Genomic DNA, 23,543 nt, shown 5'->3' on the forward strand with positions numbered 1-23,543 from the left:
GTCCTCAAATATATTTATTTTCAATCATACGAAGAGATATTTCACAAAGAGCATTTTTATGCAACCTTTAGGAAAAAAAAATTAATAATTTTTAAAAAGCCCTAAAGCAAGTTGCCCTGAGCAGCTGCCTTACAAAGCCGGTCGCTCTCAGGGTTGGCTGAAACGCCTGCCCACACTTAATTTTCTGCCCCGGCAAATCCTAATTCCTATGAAGTCTGAAGGCTTAGTTACATTTAAAAGTTCATTTAGGGAGCAGCTGTCCCAAGCAGAAGTCAAACAGCGCACGCTGACGGCCGTCACAAAATGCGATTTTAAGGCATTCGTTAAAATACACGCACTTCTGGCCTCTGCCCGAGATTCCCAAGTGACCTGTCCCGTGCACATCATTGCCAGCCGGTGCTTCGCAGCACACGTGCGAGCATTCAGCCTTGGAAACGGATCGGGCTGTGAAGTGGGGGGCTTGGTTTGATTCGTTTGGTTTGGTTTTCGGTTGGTTGGTTGGTTGGTTTTTAGGAGGGGTGGTTGTTTTGGGTTTGCTGCTTTTTTTCCCCCTTAAATTTAATTTAAGCAAAGTTTTACTTAAATGAAAGGCAGGCACCTGCAGTATTTGCGCTAACACTTTAGACCAAACAGGATACCCGAAACGCCGGTTCGGGTATTTCCATCTCTTCGAACGATTCAATTAGGCTTAAATCCCCGGCTTCTCCCCGCTGCAGCGGGAGCAGGTAAGGCCCTCGCACGGCGGCGGCTGCGGCCGGCGGGCCCGGGGCGGGCGGGACGAGCTCGGCAGCCCCTCGCCGCACCTCGCAGCGCTCACGACAGCTCTGTCCCTTCCCTCAGCTGCGAGCTAGGGGCAGAGGTTGCGGCGCAGTAGCTAACACCTCGCTCGCATTTCCCAAGGCATCTGGAATAAAGACACCTGCCATGAGGCGCTGGAGAGCCGTGGGTGGAAGGGATATCCAGGGTTGCGCGGGCAGGGGCATGGGCGCTTCCCCGAGCACGGGAATGTCCTCACACTGCCGCTGCCCGTCCGGAGCGGGCGAGTTAGCGAGCAGGGAGGAGAATCGCTGCAGCCGACTGCTCCGGGCAGCCGCTCCCAGCGGAAGAAGCCGGCGGGGGGCGCGGCGGGGGAGGGACGGCAGCACCTGCCGGGCCCACGGCGGAGCTGCCCAGCCCCGCGCCCGCGCCCTCCTTCCCTCCGCCCGCCCCAGTGCTCATGCGCCCGCCGGAGGTTTAAAGCGGGAGCGGTGGCTGCCGCGGGCTGTTCGGCTCGGCGGAGGTGCGGGGCAGGGCACGGTGCGGTGACCCGGCCGGCACGCCGCTCTCCTGTGCTCAGCTCTGCCCTCGGTGCGGGCGCGCCCGCCGCCATGTGGCTCTCGGCCCTGCTGCTCGGTGGGTACCGCGGGGAGCGGCGGGCCCGGCGGGGCGGGCGCGGAGCAGCGCCCTGACCCGCTCCCTGTCTGTTCGCAGGCGCCTTCCTGCTCTCCGGCCCGGTGCGCGGCAGCGACGGCTCGGGTGAGTTGGCCGCTGTTCCCTGTCCACATCCCTTGGGGTTTTCCCTCTCAGAGCGTCTCTGCCCGGCCCTTCCCCGGCGCGCCCGGCCGCGGCCGCCTCTCGCGGGGTGCGCGGGGCCAGCGCCGCCGGGAAGGTGCGCGGAGCCGGCCGGTGGGAAACTGCAGAGGGCACGGAGCGTGTCTGGGAACGCTTCCAGACGGGGGTGAAAACTCCTTCCTGGCACGGGCTGAAGCAGCGCCCTGGTGACAAGTGTCCCCATCGAGGGGAGTGCAAGAGTGAGTGGGAGTGTGCTTGTGTGTGTTATAAAGGCTCTCGGTGCTTGGCAGTTGAGGATCTCTGGCATATTTTAGACCATGGAATTGATTAAAAAATATTTTAAAGTTGCCCTGCCATTATTTCGACGTGGAAAGCAAAAGAACATGCTTAGGATGCCTAGCAGGCTGTGGCAGGGACTGCCTGTTCTACCACCCTGTGTTGGACTGCATCGTTGCTGCTGGAGAGCAGGCTCTCCTAGAACCAGAATAATGCCATGGGAACCAGGAGCCACGGGAAGCAGTTGGAGAAATATGTGACAGAAGGACACAAGCAATCTGTCTGCCCCTTTCAGTGGAACCTTTCACCAAAGGAGGATAGGAGCCTCCAGAAGAACATGTCTCCAGATGCAGGCCTGGCCTGCAGAAGGTGAGTGACCCCAAGCTTTTCTGAATGGTTGTTAATGATTTCACAGTTATTAGGAGTCAGGATTTGCTGCTCATTTTGTGTTGAATCAAAGATTTGGAAAATTCTTCTGTGCTAAACTGATAAAAGCTATCTGTGATGGAATTGCTATGGCTAAAAAAGAGGGGAAATGTGCAGCAATGGAAAACCTACTCTAACCTCCCAGTTCCTTTCCCTTTTTTACTTTGCAGGTGCATTACAGATGAAGTGCTGACAGTCTGACAGGAAACAAGTGAATCTGGGATGCTTCCTTCAGGGCTGGAGAAGCCACTGTAACCTGAAGGTATCTGGAACCAGCTAAAATATCATTAATGTGAACAGTTTTTGTAAGATATTGCCTCTTACCATTATGCTGAACCTAAATTCAGCAGCATTTGGTTATTGAACTAGAAACTTGCATTTACAAAAGTGCCTAAATTCTGTTGTACAAAGTAATGAAAGAGCATTAATTTCTTCAAGAATCAGTAGTATTCTACTAATAGAGTAGTATTTAGGCTCATAATGTTTGTGGAGATCTTGGAGTATCTCAAAACTTTCTTTATAGTCCCACTGTAAAGGATACAAATGCTGCCAAGTTCAGCAGCTCTGGTTGCCACACGAGGCTGTGTGGGTGGTGAATGCTGCCGTGTGATGGCAAGTGGTCTTATGTTGGTGAGAAAAGGGCAGGACTCAGATTGAAATTAATGATATTGACCTGGCCAGGTTTCTCTAAATCCCATTGCCCAGATCAGGATATGTACTGGAGATTTACATCAATTAGTATGCAATCTGTGAACATGTTTTCCAAAATATGAAGTGTAGGTTTACTAGTATGTCTTTTTTTTCCAACTATTGATATTCCTTGCATAAGATAGAAAAAGCAGGCTTGTTTGAAGCCTCAAAATAAAAAAGGACCTAAAATCTTTCTATTGTGAAAAAAATACTAAAAGAATAGAAAGCATAATAGGGATTGCAACTCTGTATTGCAACTCATAGAGTTATCTTTCATGTAGGAACCCCTATTTTTAATTTTGTAATCATGTACATAGGATTTCATTTTTCCTCTGCATAAACAAACTGTTTTCCTGAAGCAATGCATGAAAACTTCAAGATTAGAAAATATCAGATTTTGCCTAAGGGGTTTCATTTCCCTAGAATAACTTAAAGCAGTGGCTCATGCTAAAAAATTAAGTCAGAACTTTTATAGATTGACATAAGAGGCAGCTGTTCATGGCAAAATCAGAGCACATGGGAAGAGGCATCAAAAAGATGGAAATTGATTGTAATAATTGAAAACATGGTTGTTTTAAGAGATAAGTGAGTCTTTGCTTTTTTTTCTGTTTTTTAGGTCAACAATGATGGAAGACATTTGTCCTTACCCTTAAATATGGCCTAAATCAGGAAGAATTACAGTTTCTTTTCCTTGTACCTTGCTTTTGTAGGGTACTCTGATGTAGTGTGTTTCTGTGAAGTTTGAAGGGTGTGTGTCTTGGCAGGATGGGGTAATAGTTGTTCTGTTGTGGTTCTGAAGGCCTAACTGAATGTAACAGAGCATAGGTCTCACATCTTCACCAGAGTCCAGAATGGTTGGAGTCTAGAACTGAATCCTTTCCTGTAAATTATAAAATTATATTTGTTTCTTCCAAGAATACTTGAATTTACAGTATTGCACCACATAAGTATTGAAAGAAATGCTTCCATGCTTCCACTGCTACTGCTCTTGCATTCTTCAATTACAGTGATTAAAACGTATGGGTTTTATGTCAATTTATATAGAGATACAGCTCTGTGGTAGTTTTTGCTATGTCGAAGTATCTTGGGTATACTAACAAAAACAAGCACTTCTTCAATTTCAGTAGCAATATCATATATGAAATTTGTTAGAATGACAAGTGTGTAAGCTGTCAAAAACCAATTTTATATATTCTAGTATTCAGACCTCATTAATACATTTTCATGCTTGCAACAAAATCATCGAAGTTTTATGGGTTGGATAGCTGATGAGGCATTGACAAACAGGGAAGAACAAAAACCACTGCAAAGCTGATATCACAAGTCTTAATTTTTGTAGTCAACAAAAAGATTTGCTTTCATTTTGATATTTCACCAAACACTTGTTAGTTTCTGTTTTAGAGTTATGGCTTAGTGAAAACTGTATCTACCCTACAGAAAATACTGAAATGAAATTGTTGTTTTTAATTAACAGCATTATTTTCCTCAAAGTGTCTTTTTACCTCAGTGCTGATCCAGCTGAGGTATAAACTGCTAAATCCCCTAGCTGCAGCATGTCAGCTCTTCAGTTCACACAGCAGCAACATGCACCCTTCCCTTGGAAGCCTGAGACAAGGATCATGACAGTCTTTAGGCTGCCAGTAAAGAAAAATCCTGTGGCTGGGCTACAATGGATTTCTGTGTTTTGATTGCCAGGGAAAACACAAAGATTATTTTTGCCCCCCATCTTCTGTGCTATGCAAAAGCCTGCCACATGACAGTAATTAGTAAGTACCTGGTGATGAGGGAAATACAGATCTCCAAGCGATACAGGGTTTGTTAACTACACACATCTGATTACTGTCTTTGTATGCACAGCCAGCCAAGGAATTCAGTCAAGTACATCACATTAGAAACGACAGGAGTTACAACTTCCTGTGGTGTCTTGCACTTTTAGAAGCTGGAAAAATGTTGCAGGGTAAGAGGCACAAGCAGTGCTGTGAGAGTAGAGATTACCAGTGGTGCTTATTGCAATTACTCCTCCAAGGATTTCCAGCCTTCCAGCTGCTGTTTGATTTTGATGGTCTTGCTAGGTGTCATTTGGTGGATACTACTTGTTCAGTGCCCATTAATTAGCAAACACACTTGTAGAACTTCCATTAAAGGATTAGGGGACTCAAAGAGGAAAGCAAATCAGGTTTTTTTTAGCGTATCAATAATATAGCACTTTTGACCATGAAATTATGGAGTTTTTAGGTATAAGCACTGATTCTGCTTGATTTTTCCTTTTTTTTTTTTTTGGTAAGGCAATTAAATAAGACTAAGCATGGCTAGGATGTGAGTAGGTAAGACTAAGTCCCAAAATAAACTTTTTTATTTTTTAGAGTACTTGAGAATCAGATTAAATCACTTTAGTTTTTGCTAGGTAGACAACTTTTATTATCTTGAAGTGAAAAATAAAGAAATGCTTACTGTTTTCTTCTTAATCTGAATTATATAGGCAGATTCGGCATATACAAGTCCCATAATTGTACTAACAACTAGTTAGTTGCTGCTAATCACAGCAACAATTTTTCAGGAAGATGTCATTAGGTAGTTTAACATTATTTTAACATAGCATTAATGACTGTTGTATGTAATTAAGAGTAAAATTACATGCATAGTTAAGGAATGTGTGTGTTCAATTTACACCGTTAGAATGAACAGACATGCTTCCCATTTCTGGCTGCAACTGTTTTGCTTTTCACCTCTAAAGTCAGTGAGATTAGCTGGAGGTATCATCTTTTCCATCCCCTGCTGAAGAACAGCATATGCTCCAAGAGTTTTCATTTATACACAGCATATGTTGTGGACAGGAAACACCCCAGAGTAAGAATGAAAATAGTGGGCAGAAAAGCAGGTGAGAGACAGATCACTGATCCCTGAAACAGAGTCCTTGGCATATAATGCAGTGGTGCATGCACTGGTACCTTGGCCAGCCTCTGCCAGCTTCCATCTGTGCAAAGGAAGTATTCCAGGTGCATTTAGAAAAGGTTCTTGCACCTTCTAGGTGCTAGGGCAAGATGTGCCTTAGGAAGTTCAGAATAAACAGCCAGGCATGGGTTGGACTTGTGCTGCTGGATTGATAATGACTTAAGCCAAATCTCTCATGTGCTGCGCAACAGAGCAGGGGACTCTGCTATCTTGTGTAGTAGGAGGATGGTGGTTACCATGCAAGATAAAGACCTCAATGTTTTCAAAAGAAAAAGCACCAGTTTGCCAAGTGAAATTGTGTGCTGATATTAATCTGTGTCTGCATACCTTCACTGCACACAGGCAAGCCCAGTGAAAGCTTAATGATGGTAACCTGGAGAGCAGCTTCTGGCAAAAGGCAGAGTTCTGCATAAAAAATGCATGTGCCTCAGCTGAATAAATGACTTTTGTATCACTGTGTGAATCTGACAGCCCTCTGCACAATGATAATGATGTAAACTTCACTGTAATGAATTGATACCAATGTTCTAGATGTTACTGTATTACTGGAGCAATGAGATGTGTGTTCCTTTTTTTTTTTTTTTTTAACGTTGGCCTCAGTAGGATTTATTGCAAGAGGCTAAGGGAAATGCTGCTGTCAACTTGCTTCGTGAATGTCACTGGAGAGAAGATTCAGAATTTCGCAAGTGACTTATACATATCTTATGGTTGGAGATTTCTGTGGGGCTGTCAGAGTGATTTAGTTTCTTCCTTGGAAACTGCCACCTGCATCTGTGGTCTGTCAGCCCTCAAAGGTCTTCCCCTTGCCCTTCTGTCTCTACAGTAAATTTACAGATATGGATCGCTTTTCTTTGTGTCATGTTCCTTGATATTATTTTCATGTTGTTTGTTCATGAGAGTTTTTCTCGTGCCACTTTTTTCCCATAAGTAATTTTGAAGTATGTGCTTCCTTGTCATAACTGTATATTTGTAAGGTCCAAAGACATCTTCATAGGCATTGTACCTAATTTCAAATTCAGATATTGCTTTAAACTTGGAAACTGTAGACACATTAAAAAAAAATCCCCAAAACAAACCCTTAAGACTTTCAGGTCAAAAGTTCTTCTTTTCTCTTTAGCTTCTACTGCTATCACGTGCTTTACAAGAGGACTTGACCTTAGAAAGGGGACAGAAGATGTCCTTTGCCCAGCAAACTGTCCTCTGTGGCAATTTTATGTCTTTGGGGATGGAGTTTATGCCTCTCTTTCGAGTGTCTGTGGAGCTGCCATACACAGGTAAGTCATTGCTAATCCTTGTGAGCTTGTATAGTTTATAAGTGAGCTTTTATAGTCTCTGCCACACTTACAAATCTCAGCCTTGATGCTATCATAGCAAAAATCTCTCTGGATTTTGGGTCCTGTTAACTCAATAGGAATGTCACTGGGAGAAGAGAAAACTAGGGAAAAAAGAAAAAAGAATGTGCCGCTTGCAAGTTATCTGAATTCCTAAAAACTGCTTTAACTTCCTCCGAAATGGCCCAGCATTGTCCACAGTGGACTTTCACTGTAACATCACTGGTATCACTAGTAGATATGGAAGGATACAGTATAAATAGTAACTAATTGAAGAATAAAAGCAGATTCACTTTCTGACTTTAAAATCTGACTTTGTATGGAACAAACTGTTTAAAAGAAGTGGAGGAAAAGTGGTTTCAATTTTTTTTTTTAGCATAAGCAACAGAAGAAAGCTCTTTCAGAACATATTGATGTGGTGCTGCAGCTATCAGAGTATTTTTTATGTTAAAATACCCACAACTATAAACTTAAAATTTTACAAAAATAAAAACAGCTAGAGGATAAATGAGGAAAATAAAACTTTCTTGAGTTAGTATTCATTGCTTGACACTCTAAATGCTATTAAAAAAAAAACATTCCAAGCATCTTAAATAATATTTAGGGAGCTGTCATTACTATCTAGAATCTTATTTAAATTGTCTGTTAAAATATTATAGCTTTTAACAAGGTTTCCAAAATTTGGGCTACTTGTACAGTATTTAAACTCCTAGGTAAACTAAAATGAACTTTTTAAAAAAAAAAATTACTTAAGGAGGGGTTTTGAGTAGAAACTGGAATTTCTCAAATGCTGTGAAAGAATCTAGGGGCTAATGTACTATAGGAGGAATTAGAAGGAGCTTGGCAGGTACCATGTGGGTCTGTTTCTATTTGTTTTTAAAGCTGAAGAGTTTGTCTCATATTTACATGTTTCCATGTGTATTTTATTGTTAGACAGGGTTCCTTCTGATGCTTCTGTAAAAAGAATTAAGGTCTCCATTTAGTGTGTTTTAAGAGTCTTCATGGGTGTTTAAAAAAATTACTCTTCAATTCTTCACTCTTCCTAGCTAAGGTATATAAAAAAGGTTTGTGAAGAATGTCTAGATCAAATGCAAGTAGTGACTTTGGATTTGCTCTTTTTATTTTTCTTTACTGAACTGAGGAAAACCCAAGATTTCTTTCCATTGTCTTTTTTTTTTTCCCCTGAGGCAATGTTTGTATTTAATGATGTAGCCAATTATTTTAACATTCCATTTCTTGCCAAAGATGTCTTTAAAGAGAAAAAAGCTCTTGCTGTCAAGACCTCCTTCTAAAGAGATTAAAGACTTGAATGTTTTGAAAAGACACAGAAGCTCCTGACCAGTTCAACCAGCCAGCAGTCCTGAAGCTCCCATGCCAGGCTGTCAGTGACTGACTTAGCAAAGTCCCACCACAAAAGCTGCTGGGGCTCAGTTCTGCCACAGCTGGGAAATACTTCTACAAAAGGAGGAGGTACAAGAAATGGCAGAGGCATATTTCTTTCCATGATTTGCATGGTCTTCCCCTAGATAATAAAGCACAAGCTTTCTTTTATGGTTATCACTTAGCTCTTCACTGAAGTTTGTACCTTACAAACTATGTGTACTGCTGTTCTTCAGCCCAGAAACATGAGGCTATAGAAAAATCCATGCTTTCCACAGTAAGAGTCAATCTAAATTGTACTTGTGAAATATGCAACCCTTTTTGTACATCCTGCATCTAACAGTCTTTCTCCACAGACATTGTGAGAATAATGAGGGCTCTAATAGTGATAAAGAGATTAAAATGTACTCACTTTTGTAATCTGTCTTCCAGATTTGGTTTAAATTAATCTTGTTCAAGTCTTTGAGCGTGGCAAACTGCAGTAACGGGTTTTGAAAGGGCAGACTAAAGGTGAAAAATTATCTGTTTAGGTGTTTCCAACTGCTGTTTCTAAAGACTGCTTTTAAGTTGGGGGCTATTAGTTCTGCTGGCCTTTCATTCTCAGAACAGAATTTGGTACATGAAAATGTTTTGGTAGCTTTGCTGCAACTGTTAACATCCATAACTAGTCCTGGCAAAAAAGGATTGATGCATGGAGAAGAGACAACAGCTGATTAGTTCTCAGCTAATTTCAGCACAGCCTGCAAAATCCAATAAAAACCTACAAGATACTTGCTCCTTCTTGCCCTGTGTTGCAATGTCTAAAATCCATATTGGCATGAAAGAAGACATTGCCAATAGGTGATTGGAGTTTGCTGTTATTGTGATCTAAGTAGATCTATGCTTTGAAAATTTTGTAAATTTCTTCCAAATACGTGAACTAACCCCTTGTTTCAAGCCAGGTGCACCCTCCATTTCACTGCCTGGTGAGTGCAGATAGCTCTGTACCTTCGGCACTGTTGGGTCCTGGCCCTGTGTCACCTGCCATGTGTCAGACAACCACCCAGCATTTCAGGAAACATCAGTCCTGGGAGCAGGGCTCGTTCAGTTTTTTAAACTGAAAATGGTTGTGTGAGCATGGGTCTCTTCCACATACACTTCAGTTTGCATGCTGGGTCTACATTGAAGCTGCATTCCTTAATTTTGTGTAAATCAAATAGTGTTTAGTCCTAAGAGTAGTTCCATTACTTTGAGGCAGTTATTAATGCAAGAATATACTATGTAATACATGAAAATAATTTAGCAGAATTCAGCTACAAATAATTCCGTGTATTACAGATGAATAATCTTTCTGCGTGTTTCAGCTTGTTATATTTGGCTTTTTCTCTCATTTTATGTGTAATTACTCTCAGGAAACAAAATATTTATTTAATATTATTCTTTTTCTGGGCAGAAGGATGAAAGATTTATTTGTTGAGGGAAGAATGGAGAACCGCCTACCAGGCTGACACTATGTAGGCATGAAGAGCTGAGTTAAATCTACCACTGAGTGATTAATTGGATTAATAATCAGAAGGTCAAATGAAGGACTAGGTTCTCAGCTTGTGCAGTTCTGTTCCAGTGCCAATTCCACTAAATGGAGACCTAGCCTAATGTGTTAGTATTTAGATGTTAAATAGGCATGTAATTTTTTTCATAGCCTTTCTAACTTGTCAAAGGGTAAAACCAGTCCTCATTAAGCACTGGGGTCCCAGAACTCAAGTCTACCAAAGGTATATCATGGTATTACTGAGCTGGCCACCAAATGCCCATAAACACAGAGGGCACCTGAGCTGCCCCAGGGTTTGCTAGAAGAACATTGAAGGGATTTCTGAGCAGCTGTAGATCCCTGGGAAATGTTGGTTTCGTGCCTGCTTCTGCTGCTGAACATCTTTCCTGCCAAAAGCAATAGGGGTACAGAGAAAGAAAGGAAGAAAGAAAGAACACAGCTTAGGGGACCAGAGGATGCTGGCATGAGATTCTGAGTGGCTCCATATCGGTGATGGATGGCAATCAGGCAGCAGCAGGACACCAGTTTGGAGACAAGGAGGATAATTGGATAATTCTTGGGGTGATGGAGAAAGGCTGATGATTTGGAAGGAGTTTGCAGATGGTGATAGTAGGAAGGTAAGATGGGAATTCAGGCAATTCAGCTGTCTTGCCTAAAGTCCCTGAGGATAAACTGACTGCAGTTACATCCATAAGGCTCACCTCCCATGGCCAGAAGACTCTCTTTGTGGTCTAGGCATCAGTTTTGATGTGTAGGCTCCTTGAAAATTCATTCAAATTTCAGCAACACCCTGTATCTCTTTCTCCAAGAGTGCAAAGAAACCGTTTTTGCACACTGAGGAAGTGCATGGGGATCCTAAAAACCTTGCATTTAATGTGGTGATTTATCTCGATTCAGTTCAGATTTTTAAAAATGTTGTAGCTGATTAAGTGTGTTTTAGTCCTGTATTTTATAAGACCTTTCTGCTGCCCTTGGCTGGTACACCTTCTTTCACAAGCTGTTGTGCAGTGAGGTACAGGATTACTGCCTTGTGTGTATCTGCTTTTCTGTTTGTGTCCATTTTTGAGTGAAAAATACCATTTAGGTACACATTACAGGTTGTTATCAACAAGCTAGGCAAGAGAATGGACTGAAGCTTTTACATAAATCCCCTGTTAAGCAGCACTGGCAGCAGCATATAACGTAATGAGTAGGGAGGTGGAAGCTGTTCCTGGAAAATCTGCTGAGCTCCAGTTTAATCAAAGCAGCCATGGCATGCAAGTCAGTCACACAGGAGCAAAGCACAGCAGTGAAAAGCAAAGCAGATTGCAGTGGCATAAGTCATTCTGAGGAATGCATAGGCACTTCTTCACTCTTTAAAAACCATTGCAGACCCACAGAGGATGAATCTTGTTTTAAAAGTCAGTCATAAATCATTGCAGAAAGGAATTTGCCGGTGTGGTTCAAAACACAAAGGTGAACTGGCAATACGTGGTTTGCTCCACGTCAGCAGATATAAATATACACTCTGAGTAGACCTACCTGAAGAAACATCCCATGTAAAACTGACCAGATTGTAGAAGATGGCCTTAAACTGTTAACTCACCTACAGAACAAAATGGCAAGAAAGAAGGAATAACTTTCATAAGGCTACAGGTCATGTTACATTCACATCTAATATCAGCCCCCACTTGCATTAAAAGTAGCAGAGCTGTTGTGTGGAAAGTGTTTATCTTCAGAAGGCAGCATGGAACTTTGACTTGTGCTCAAATATAGAATCATGTATTTTCAACAAGTAGATAAGGAGCAAATAAATCTACTCCAGCTTCACTGTAAAGCTTCCAAATTCAGTGGAGCCTAGGTAGATTATTATTTTTCCTCTAGAATTTTCAATGACATTTAATTAATTGTTATTGTTGCAATTAAAATGTAAAGGCCAATAGACAAAATGGAATGATATAGACAATGCTGATCACAATGTGCCTATAAGCTTAAGTTGTTTCCATTCCTGGAAACAACATTCTTAGGCTGAGCTTTCGATCTGAATGTTTTTCTTGAGTTCAGTTCAGCACTCAAATTTGTGAGTCCACAACCAAGAAAGTGGGAAGAGATCCTGCGCTCTTCTTAGGAGCTAACATGGGCATGGATCGGTTTGCTCATGTAAGCCCAAAGTGTCTTCACTGAAATTGCAAGTACAAACTTAAAATAGGGACTGTTCCAATTAAACACATTCTATTTGACACATTCTTTATCCATCAAGATGGAGACACCTATGAAGGCTTGAATGCCTAAGAGAACCAGGTATTGAAGAAGAAATTTATATTCTAAGTAGACTAAAATATTCTAAGTACATTTATGTGTAATTTCTCTCAAAGATAATTTTGACTTATTGAATTTTCCTGTCATTTAAAACTAAGCAGTTAATAACTCTTGTCTGATTTTTGTCTCACTGTTTTTTTGAAGAACTATAAAGTCCTATTTGTATTTGCTGACTTTATAATCTGATTTTAAATTAATTTAGTGTAACCTTACTAAAGCTCCTGTGTCTATATACTCTATAAAGTATTCCTATATGAGAATATATCTGTATATTTTGAAACTATTCCAAGCTACTAGAATTAAGTGTATATAGTCATGATTCAATTTAGAAATGCAAGTCACATCCATGAAGAACTAATGTCTTTTAATGCTGTTCCAAATAGAATTTTATGTGGAAGTTGCCTTTGCCACAGATACCCAGATCTCATATTATCAGAAATATATGTAAAGTTTTTTAAACTCTGGTCTTGATTATTCTACTTTCACAATATGTTAAATTGGATTAGGCCAGGTTGTCTTTTCAAGCAGGAAGCCAAACAGAATCAAAAAGTAAACACAAAAGCACACATTGCTGTGTTTAAATAGTCATGAAATGATTGCTTGTCTCCCACAGAGCTGTACCTGCCCACATACTACAAGGCATCAAGTTTTGCTCCCTCTTAGAGAAGTACAACTTTGACTTTTGACCTCTAAAAATAACAACTGTTCTTTCAGTTATTCTCTTTTTCACATAAAAAGAGATCTGACTGTTCTGATTCTTCTTATTGTCACTTAGGAATTGATATGGCCTGAAGCATCGCTGTTCTGCATTAGCCTAAGTGCCAGAATTTTAGGCTTTCCTGACTTTTTAAAATTAATCTGTGTGATGTTCTGTAGAATACTTTCTGCTAAAGTCTTTTCAGCAACTTACAGATTGTTCTAGCCTGAACACAATTGCCTGCCTCTATTGCATCTTTTTGAGAAGGCTGGTGACAAAAATTCTAATGCTGGTATTATCTGTATTGTATTTTCTTGTGACTAAAATATCTGATTTATACCAACTCTTTTTCAACCTTAGTGGGGTGATTACCAACACAGGAGGAGCTGTAAGGGTACGGACTCTCCCAGGACAGGAACACTACCCTGCTGTAAATGCTAATGGAATCCAGTCTCAGGTGCTCTCTAAATGGGCTTCGTCTTTCTCAGTGACTGGTAGGTGGATCACACTTACTGTTTTGCAAACTGTATTTGAAGCTCTAGCAGAACTGTGGGACACTTCCTCAGTGCTTCTGTATGCATAAAGAAAGTGATTGTTTAGCAACAGAAGGTTTCCCTTCTAATTCATTCTTTTAACTTCGTTTTTCCTCAATTATCTAAAGAAAAACTATTCCAGCTAGAGTAGCTAGTCTGTAACAGAAGCTGGTACATAAAGATGGGTCAGTTATTTAGAATATAAGCTAGCAGACAGTTCACAGTTTCATGACAGTTTAAGCTGACCAAAGTCAGTGCTTTGATCCTGGCACTGCAGTCCACTCCTCCTGCCACTTCCAGCCATTTAGTTTTATCCCTTCTCTCCCTCTGCTTTCATTGGTGCAGGGAACAGCACTTTGTCAGGCCCTTCAAATACCTTGTGTGGCATTCCATGCCTCCGAAAATAGTAATAACGTCAACTTACATGTGATGTGGTCATTAAGCTACAGTGCAATGTAGTGGTTTAGTCCAGAAGTTTCTGTCCCCATTGTTGAGGTAGTTGTTAGTTATTAATTGCCTAATTGCAAACCAGTTGTCATGCCTTGCCACTCAGGTGAGGCTAAACCACCCTCGTAAAATCATACGTAGAAGCATATTTGTTGTGTATGATGTGGCTTCAAAAATATTGAAGCGGGTGTTTGCTCGCATAGAAAATTTGTGAAGCAGATCTCTGTAATGGGTTCTTACTGTTTACACAGCTAAAATTCAGCCTACTATCTCTAAGATATTAGTTTTCCATGTATAGTGCTCGTGGCAAGTTGCTAGCTAAGAGCTTGGAATTAGAGGTGCTTTTGGTGAGGGTGAAAGTGAAATCGAATTCTCCAGATCAAGTCCTCTCTTTATCTGCTGGAAATAATGACTACTACAGCTCAAAACCTCTCATCAGATATATATGCTGTAATTACTCATCAGCTGCTGCTGTTTCAAATGCAGAAATTAATTACCTGTAAAACAGAGACTGCAATACTGGATTACACCAAAGGTTTGTCTGGGCTCGTGTCCTACTCCCAGAGTAGCTAATGGCAGAGGACAAAGAAAGGTTATTGGAAGTGCAGTAATTTTTCAAGCACTTGTAACTTCATCTAAATACACTAAAACCCAGCAAAAATATTCTCGTTTTAGCAGGTACCAAGGACACAGCACTTGAAGCAGTGGGACGATCGGTGTCAACAGCCCGTCCTTCCACAGGTGCGTGATCTCCGCAGCCAGGGAGCCCCTCCGGGTGGGATGTGCTGCAGTGTGCAAGTCCCTGGCTGAGAGAACATGATTCATGAGACTCATTTCATTTTGAAGAAGAAAACAGATGCAGTATCTGATTTTGCAGTGTCTCTTTCACCAGAAAAAAAAGAGGAATCATATGTAATCTTGGAGATTGATTCTGATCTCACTAATGTTCATGCAAATTTTAAATAAACTGGAATGGTTTTTGAAAAGTAATAGAGATAACACAGAGGAAGGTAAGAGTTCATGAGCTCATGTGATGTTCATTCTTTTTAATTGATGGAGAAGACAGAGTTAAGACAGTCCTTCTTACAGAACTGCTGAACAGCTGAGTGTTGTCAGGACATGCATAGCAGAAATTTAGTTGTTATGTGAATTTCACCACAGAAAACGCTGCATTAAACCCTTTTTATGAAGGTTAAGTGCTGTATAAATACTGGACTTGGATGTTGTCTGTGAACAGACAGCCTGGATTACAGTTTAAGTCATGGTTGCCTTCCAAACCATTAAAAATCCATTGTACAGCAAGGTTGCTAACTGAGAAACAGTAGCACTTGGGAAGGCGAGGTACAGAAATCCACCTAGCTTTGTACAACTCAGCAATCAGTCAGACAGGTGTAGAAAGGAAGGTTAAGCTGTTTCATTTGGAAAAGAATATTCTCCAAGGAGCAAAGCAGTAGTAGCCCAAGTCTAATTATTAAAATGATTGACAATTCCTACTGCAGATAGATTGCACTGTAATTTCTGTAGTCAGAGCTTTTTCTGGTTTACCTCAGTCCATTCATCTTCTTGTTCTTAAGTGATCCATACTCTTTTTTTCACTGAAGGTAAAAGACCTAAGAAGACTCTTGATAAAAAGGCTGGAAACAAAGGTAAGAACACACAGATTTAACTTTTGCAAAGCGGAATCCTCACATTTATTTGGTGTTAATAAGTATAATTATTTTGGATGTTCACAGACTGTAAAGCTGATATTGCCTTTCTCATTGATGGAAGCTACAACATTGGCCAACGTAGGTTTAACTTGCAGAAAAACTTTGTTGGAAAAGTAGCTGTAATGTTGGGAATTGGAACAGAAGGGCCTCACGTTGGGGTCGTACAGGCCAGGTAAGGACAGACCTCCACAAAATATAATGGAGCAATTGATAAGAGAAATCAATTAACATGTCACTTCTCCTTTTGCAGAACAATATCACTCAAAGAGGGCTGATGAATAGCAAGGGAAAGAAACTCTTGAGCCATAGCACTGTTAGCTCTGTGCTATACTGAGATGTGCATGTGAGACAACATGACAAATTTGAACATTTTCTGTCTCTGACATTTGATATTTGACTAGAGAGCAGCTGGTTGTTTCACAGCCCCTCTGCTGTACCTTTGCATCTCAGTAGAACAGCAGGAAACACCCTGCAAAGGAGAAATGCCAGTTTCTAAACATTGCAGGGAGAGAATGGTCCCTAATGGCTATGTACATGTATAAAACAAAAGTGTCCTCTTATCAACTGATAAAATATTACAGCTGGTATTTTTCAGATTGTAACTAGTCGCTTGTTTTTGCTTTCTACTGTAAATTAAAAATGAAATCAGGAGACAGAATACTTAGTCTTTAATTTCTTAGTTAGTAACTAGCATACCTTCAACTTCTCAAATCAAAACACTCAAACTGCACTTTGCAGGATTTTTTTATAAGGAAGGTATTTGTCATACAAATAGTAGAAAACCTGCCAATCTTTAGTTACACAGATGCATTTAGTTTAATGTCTGGCATATTCAATTTTTTTCTTTATGTATTTTTAACGTAATGTTGTCAGCTGTTTGATAAGCATGAGAATCAGTCTGTCCTTAATTTATCCACTGAGGTAGATAATTCCTCTTGCTAAGGATTACAAGACTTACTAAGCAAGAAGCATACTTACATTTAGTATTGAAATCCGGAGAAGAATATATATTATCATGAGCAAAACTATTCCAAGTGTGTTTTAGCTTGCTAATGCCAGTATGAAAAGTGAACCTTATTACTCTGTTTTATTTTTCCACAGTGAATATCCAAAAATTGAATTCTATCTGAAAAACTTTACTGCTACAAAAGAAGTTTTGTTTGCCATAAAGGAATTAGGCTTCAGAGGAGGCAATTCCAATACAGGTGAGTTCATATTCCCCCCTAAAACACAAATCACTTCTTTATGTATTTTTGTATATATATGTATATGTGTTTGTGTAAATATTGAAGTTCATAAAATTCACATAGGTCAGGAAGTGTTTTAGATGCCACACTTACTTAATCAGGTTCAGTGATTTTCCACTAGAACATTGCCACATCTCACATTTAATTTCTAGAAGTTAGGTGTGCTTATTACACATTTAATTAGAGTACAAGTGTTTATACTTGTATAAATGTTTCCTGCATTTTAACAATAATTGACTTTTCACTAGTAACAGAATGATATCTTGAGACAGATTCATAAAAGGCTTAGTGTTTCTTTCTCATTGGATGGCTAATTAAAAGTTAGACTTGGAGTAAGGAGTAAGAGATGACATCGTGGTTTAGCCCCAGCCAACAACCAAGCCCCATGCAGCTGCTGGCTCACTTTCCCCTAGTGGGACTGGGGGAAAACTGGGAAGAGGAAAATGAGAAAATCTGTGGATTGGTAGGCAATTGATTAGGGAAACCAAAAGCCACTCACATAAGCACAGCAAAACAAGGAAGTATTCACCATGTCCCATGGGTAAGTAGGTGTTCAGCCACCCCCAGGAAAGCAGCTCACCTAACAGCTCATGCCCACACTCCAAATGTCCCCTCTGCTTCATTCCCCTTCCCACAGCTTTACATGCTACCATGACACTACATGATCATATTCCATGTGGTGTGGAATATCCCTGTGGCCAGCTTGGGGTCAGCTCTCCTGGCTGTGCACCCTCATCCTTCCCACTGGCAGGGTGGCACAGGAGGCAGGAAAGGCCTTGGCACTGTGCAAGAGCTGCTCACCAGTAACAAAAACATCCCCCTACTGTCAACACCGTTTTCCACACAAATCCAAAACTCAGTCCCTACTAGCTAATCTGAAGAAAATTAATTATCACAGACAAAACCAGCCAGACATTGAAACTAAGCATCTAATTGTGTTGCATTTCACAAGCTAAATTTAGGTAGCTCCTGAACTTTCTTCCTTCCAATCCATTTGGCAGGTACTAATATACCTACTTCCTAGTAAGAAACAGACCCACGAGCAAAAAAACATCTCAGGGAATTCCACCTCAGCTTTATCTGTGGGGTTTTTTGGTGGGGGGAGGGGTATTGGTTTGGGGTCATTAATTTTTAACTTAGAAGTTGCCCAAGCTTCATTATTACCAGATTTCCTGGGGCACCAATTCAGTGCTGCTCTGGCTTAGTCCTGTAGTTATACATAAATCCTGCACAATTTCAGATGGGAAGCTGATCCCAGAATGTACCATCACTGTATGCATTATTGCTTTTTATTCTTTTCCTGTTCAAAACAAGGCAAAGCTTTGAAGTACACAGCTCAGAAATTCTTCTCTTTGGAAAATGGAGCACGGAAGGGAATTCCCAAGATCATTGTAGTGTTTCTGGATGGCTGGCCCTCCGATGATCTAGAAGAAGCCGGCATAATGGCCAGAGAATTTGGAGTCAACGTGTTCATTGTGTCTGTAGCAAAACCCACAACAGAGGAGCTGGGAATGGTACAAGACATTGGCTTTGTTGACAAAGTAAGAAAGAATTTGGTTTGTAAGAAAGAATGTCATTATCTGGTTTTCAGTCATAAATATAATTCTGGAGAATTTACAGTAAAATTCTAATGAACTAATATATGTAGATATAATAACTCATACAGATGTATAGGCATAAAAATATTCTCTCAAGCCAGCTGATTAAATTATCCCTGCTCATAAGTGATTTAAAAGACGAGCAGAAGGGAGGTTAAAGAAGCACTGGAGATTTTTCCTTGCTAAAGGGGCCACACAAAGGTACCATTGTGCTCCCAGTTCAGAAGCTTGGCCAAGTTGTAGCTCCTGGAATTTGTAATTGCATGAAGACTCTCAGTGCAGGAAATTCCCCTATCTCAGGTATGGCTGAATGTGCCAAAGCAATGACATGCTGATGTGATACATTCTCTCTCCCAAAAGGGCAGACAGGGAGGTGCTTATTTCCTACCTGCTCTGTGGATAATTATTTACTTACTTTCACTACTAAGAGGACAGAAAATATGGAAAAACACATCCTAGCAAGTCTGTGTACAAGACTTTGATCTTGTATGCAGAGTTTTGGATCTTGTTCCTTTTGAGTTAGAGCAGGAATTCAAATAGCAATCACCCACTCTCACATGAGCTTTCTGATCAGTAGGTCTTTACTTACTCTGCAGTGAGAAAACCAGTCATTTTCCACAGGGAGGTTGTAGATGTCTATTTTCAGGAAATGGCATGAACAGAACAAAGCTCTGCTTCTTCTAGGGCTAAGATATCTAGCTGCTGACCCCAGAGGTATTGCAGGCAGGTCCAACCCTTACACACTTAGAGAAGCACCATGGAGTGGTTTGGGCTGGAAAGGGCCTTTAAGGTTTTGTAGTTCCCACGCCCTTGCCATGGATAGGGATGCCATCCAACAGACCAGGTAGCTCAGGCTTGGCCTTGAACACTTTTGGGGATGAGGCATCCCCTATTCTGGGTAAACTCTCCTAGTGCCTCACCATCCTCACAGCAAAGAATTTCCTCCTAATATCTACTCTAGATCTCTCCTCTTTTTGGAGATCTCTTTGCCTTGTACTATCACTGTCTGTCCCTGTACAGGCACAGAAATACATGACCTTAAGTGGCTGAGGCCTGTCCTCTCCTTCTGTATTTTGATCTTAGCTGGATTAGTGGAAAAGCTGATTTTGAATTTAACCCATTTTTCAGTTATCTTGTACTTTACATGCATCTGATGGAAGCTAGGGGAAAAGAAATTTTACTCTGAATGACCTGGAGCTATATTTCTACCCAACTCTGTCTGTGTTTGTGACACATTATAGATTAAAAAGTTCAAAGGGAAAACACAGAGGCTAATTTTCAGTGTATATGCAAAAATACAGAAATATCAATCCTTTGGCTATTTAGTGTCATGAGTCCATTGGCATACACAAAACAAAATGACAATTTTCAGTTGTTGCACTTCTTGTAAATAAAGCTAAATTATTTGAGAACTTTCATAGCTTGAGGGGCAGGGTCCGCTTTATTATTGGATAAAATGAGCTGCATTGTAGTTTACATTGACTTCAAGTGCAGCTGTCTCAATTGCTTTAGAGACAAGCACACAAAAACCCATTCTAAGCTCCCACCATGAGGCTTCATTTCTAACCTGCTTTTGAAAGAAAAAATCATAGGTGTCTGAGTATTATCCATTGAACTGCCCAGCTGGCATTCACCCATTCCCTTCATGTTTTCAAACAGGCTGTCTGTCGAAACAACGGCTTCTTCTCTTACCAAATGCCCAGCTGGTTTGGTACTACCAAATACGTAAAACCTCTTGTCCAAAAACTGTGCTCACACGAGCAGATGTTGTGTAGCAAGACTTGCTACAACTCAGTGAACATCGGTTTCCTGATAGACGGTTCCAGCAGCATTGGAGAGAGCAACTTCCGCCTCGTGCTTGAGTTCGTGAGCAACGTGGCGAAGGCTTTTGAGATCTCTGACATCGGCTCCAAGGTGGCAGCCGTGCAGTTCACCTACAGCCAGAGAACCGAGTTCGGCTTCACCGACTACGTCACCAAGGAGAAGGTGCTCTCGGCCATCCGCGGCATCCAGTACATGAGCGGCGGCACCGCTACTGGCGATGCCATCTCCTTCACAACCAGGAATGTGTTTGGGCCAGTGAAAGATGGACCTAACAAGAATTTCCTCATTGTTCTGACTGATGGTCAGTCTTACGATGATGTTAGAGGACCTGCTGCAGCTGCACAAAAAGCAGGTAAATTATGTATTTTGAAAAGCAGTGGAAGTTGATCCATGCTGCAGTGGAAATTGATTTCTGCTGCACTGCAAATGTGAAGTTTTTAAAGTTTGCAAAGTATCATACTTTGAGTTCATCAAAATGTAAGCCCCTAGGAACTGTTTTCCTTTAGGGTGAAAAAACCCAGCAACCAGTAATAGAGAGCCAGGTATGACTGGACTCATGGCAGCTTAGGCATCAACATATACCCAGTCTCATTTCCCCAAACAGTAGAGCAAGAATAATGAGCCAAGTAGCTCCATCATCATCTAGGAAGGGAATAAGCAGTTGTGGCCAAAAAGCTCATTGGGCTGATGATGCTTGAAGTATGAGTATATAAAGGCACCAAGTTACACAAAGGAACCAAACTTACTTTCAGAATCATTTTACACAGCGTTACTTATGTTTCAAGGCTCCTATTGTAACTGCTACAATCCTATGTGTCACTACAAGAAGAACTCGGTCATTAGCTCTTATGATACCTCATATTTCCTCCAGGATTTTTCCTGAGTCAAATCTAATTCCTGGTATTTAGTGGCAAAATCTAATTATCTTTGACAGACTGCAGGTGTTGAAACATGCTTTTCAAATCCACATTGATTCATTAATGTAGAAATGGCTGGTTTTCTCGTATCTGCAGGCAAAATGGTCTTTTTTTATTTCCTTTTTGTAGGAATAACAGTCTTCTCTGTTGGTGTTGCCTGGGCACCTCTGGATGATCTGAAAGACATGGCTTCTGAACCAAGAGAATCTCATACTTTCTTCACCAGGGAGTTCACAGGATTGGAGCAGATGGTTCCTGATATTATTAGAGGCATCTGTAAAGACTTTTTGGACTCTAAACAATAAAAAATCTGCTGTTCACTATTACTATTTGAAACTAAAAATCATGACATTGAAATGGTCCCTCTAAAGTACAGATGTTTTATTCTTATATATGCTATCACAATACAGAGGAAGAAGGGCTACTTTTTGTTTCTGTCATCAGCCAAAGATTCTTGTGAGCTTGTTAAAAGTTGTTCTTGATCCTGAAGTGCAGAATTTGGCCAACAGTTAATACTTTCAACAAGCATATAGCATCCTGACGTTCAAAGCTTTGCATAATCGTGCCCTTAAGAACAGCAGATACTCAGAAAAAATAATACAGCTCTGACACTTTTTCTGACACTTGCTGGATACCTTCTTAGGAGTTAAAAAAATATAACTTTAAATACAAGGTACTACCTTCTATAAGCTTTCTGTAGCTTACAATTCTGTATATTTTCCAAGAGTTCTCTGATAACAGAAAGTAGTTTCAGTGCTCCTGTTGTGCAACATCCATTATTGCCAGGCAGCTTAAGAAAATATATGACAGATTGTAACTGAAAGAGTCTATTTTTGCTAGCTGGGGTTTTGCTGGATCTGGTTGGCAAATTTTACATCAAAATAGTTAAATTTTATGCCCACAGATTTCTGTGGATCTATTTGGTTGGTTCTGTTGGCACAGAATTTTAAAGGTATTTAAGGCACAGTAGTTCTTTGAGAATCTGGATCCTAATATATTAGCTACTACTGCTGCTTTCTGCACCACTGAAGTCAACAGCAATGTTCCAAATATAACTGACAACAGGATATTTCCTGTCTGCTGCCTTGTACTGTCTTGATTTGACAAAGTTGTTATTGGCCAGACAGTTAGAGACAGGACTCTTGGGCCAAGAGATTAAATGAGACCACACAGTGGGAACTGAAAGCATTCAAGTCCAGAGGTACCTCAAACCTTTAAACCTAATGGATTTACATCAGATTTGATGGTCAGAAAAGAAGAGAGTAGGCAGACACATTAAGTTGCATTTAGTAGTTCAGAAAATGACAATTTCATCATGGTAGCAAAAACATCTTTATAGATGTGTGAGGTGAGCTGAAGATAAAAGAATAGTTTTCTTGAAAAAGGCTTTCATTTGATTACATACCTAGTAATGTTGTTATATTTATTTGCACACATATGTGGCTAAAATGATGTGATATTCACCAAGTTATTCCAGAGTCCTGGTGTGAATAACATACTCAAAGTATTCTTCAGAAAATAAAGGGGGTTTGCAAATAAAATGTATAGTAGAAAACAAAACAGCACTTTCCCTATCAATCTGGGGTTTCTCTTTTTTCTTCTCCCCCACTAATGATTGTAAAATTTCTAGTAGTTATGGAGTGGCACAGGAACGATTGTATTCATTGGGCTTTTGCTGTGCACTTTTCAATAACTTATAACTGGCTATATATTACTCTAAACATAAATGGCAAAGATGCCTTGTATTTTTCTAGCAATTGTTATCCTTAATTTTGTTATGTGTTTATAAGTAAGAGTATTAAGCTTTTGCTGTATAAATTCATATGCTATATCAACTTTGTGCAAAAATTCACTTAATTTAGTTTATAAACTTTTTATAGAAATACATATTGCAAGAAAACTGGGAGTGCTGCTGTATGTTTCAATATCTCATAACACAGAAGTCTTTTTATGATGAACCTCATATAGTGTAGCTTGAGTAAATTGTATGTGATACTTTCTAACTGTATGATATTAAATTCCAAATCATTCTCAAACAATAAGGGTATTCTTTTTACAAATAATTTGGATGAGTCAGTATCAAAGTTTTAGTCATTGTTCATATTAGGTATGATGCTAGTTATATAATCTGAATATAAG

At 40.4% G+C, this 23,543-nt stretch overlaps 1 protein-coding gene across 1 annotated transcript; it reads left to right on the plus strand.

Moving 5' to 3' along the window:
• Positions 1-1,265: 1,265 nt before the first annotated feature.
• On the plus strand, positions 1,266-23,310 carry COCH (cochlin). Its single transcript, XM_041397140.1, has 11 exons — positions 1,266-1,392; positions 1,471-1,515; positions 7,013-7,169; positions 13,490-13,623; positions 14,785-14,850; positions 15,711-15,755; positions 15,843-15,990; positions 16,920-17,023; positions 18,380-18,606; positions 20,323-20,839; positions 21,534-23,310. The coding sequence occupies exons 1-11, from the start codon at positions 1,368-1,370 to the stop codon at positions 21,707-21,709; spliced, it is 1,644 nt and encodes a 547-aa protein (XP_041253074.1). The 5' UTR covers positions 1,266-1,367; the 3' UTR covers positions 21,710-23,310.
• Positions 23,311-23,543: the final 233 nt, after the last annotated feature.

This window comes from Onychostruthus taczanowskii, unplaced genomic scaffold (assembly GCF_017590055.1).
Source record: "Onychostruthus taczanowskii isolate IOZ18803 unplaced genomic scaffold, ASM1759005v1 scaffold1, whole genome shotgun sequence".
NCBI classification, from domain to species: Eukaryota; Metazoa; Chordata; class Aves; order Passeriformes; family Passeridae; genus Onychostruthus; species Onychostruthus taczanowskii.